This window comes from Echinococcus granulosus, assembly GCF_000524195.1.
Source record: "Echinococcus granulosus chromosome Unknown EG_S00094, whole genome shotgun sequence".
Classification (NCBI taxonomy): Eukaryota; Metazoa; Platyhelminthes; class Cestoda; order Cyclophyllidea; family Taeniidae; genus Echinococcus; species Echinococcus granulosus.
Window position 1 is genome coordinate 16,597 of NW_020170474.1, and position 1,099 is coordinate 17,695.

General features: G+C 47.0%; 1 protein-coding gene across 1 annotated transcript in view; it reads left to right on the top strand. All coding sequences in view use genetic code 11, as the record gives it.

Annotated features, from left to right (window-relative positions):
* Window positions 1–723: 723 nt before the first annotated feature.
* Window positions 724–1,099, top strand: part of EGR_08031 (hypothetical protein) — a gene marked incomplete at both ends in the record, with an annotated part of 1,581 nt that continues 1,205 nt past the window's right edge. Inside the window, 2 exons of the mRNA XM_024497280.1 lie at window positions 724–893; window positions 1,010–1,092. Coding sequence (XP_024348279.1) covers window positions 724–893; window positions 1,010–1,092 — 253 coding nt within the window. The remainder of the gene's footprint in view (window positions 894–1,009; window positions 1,093–1,099) is intronic.

The following is a 1,099-nucleotide window of genomic DNA, read 5'->3' on the forward strand; positions in this document are numbered from 1 at the left end:
ACCCACTGTGGGGTTGTCCATTTCTTTGTCTGTGATTGTTTTCAGTGTGGACTTCGTGTGAATGCAGTAGTAGCTGCCGCCTACAGCATTGCCTTATTTGGCTTTGCTGTTTTCCGTCTGTCCGTCTGTCGGTCGGTCTGGCAGCGCAAGAGGCGAATGAAAGGCGAAATGGACGTGCTCCTCTAACCTCCTCTTTAAAGGGTGACAAGTGGGTAGCTGAACTGAGATGAGCTACCAAAGCTGAATTGTTTGACAAATCACGGATGGGAGGAAATGTCAAGAACTCAAGAATGCTTTCTACTTCGATTGATGGATGAGAAGGCAGGTGGGATGAAAGCTGAAAGCTGAAAGAGGAAAGGGAAAAGGGAAAGTGTGAAGAAGGGGCAGTCAAATGAGTTTGGATGAATGGGAGCCAGTAAGAGGCAGTTCGAGTGAAGTAGGATGAAATCGAAGCAACAGCGTGGAGCCATGGCCAAAGAAGTGGATGCGAGAGAGGGAGGTGGGAGGAGGGGAGGGACGGATGTGCAGGAAAGAGATTTAGATCATTTTGAAAGGAAGAGATTCTAAAAAGCAACGCCTAGTTGACGGATGAAACAAAGAAATGTAGGGAAAAGTGGACGCTGTCATTCTTGGTGCCAGTAGTGTCACACAGTAAGTGGGTTATTGTCGCAACAACAAAGGGAGAATTGGTAAACCAAATGGAGCGATCAGTTTCGTGGAGCCATGGAAATGAAGTGGAAAGTGAAGCAGAAGTTGGATCATGATGCAATGCCCCAAATGATACAAACTGCTAAGTCATTGGTAGGTGACATCTGCGAGGATAAAGGAAAATGGAGAAAAGGAAGAGGAGGAGGAGGTGGAGGAGGAGGAGAGGTAAAGCAGAAACAGAAGAGGTGGACGCTATTATTTCCCGTCTTTTACTTATCACATTGAGTGAAACGGAATGCGAAGTGATGAAATGGAACCACTTGATAGGGTACAGCGACACTGAGTAGAAGGAAACTTTTAGTTGGTTTGAAGCCATGAATGAAGCTAAAGCTGCACCTGAGTGTCTGAGCGAAGGCGGTCTACACGGAGGCAGTGCCCAAACCGGTAAAGG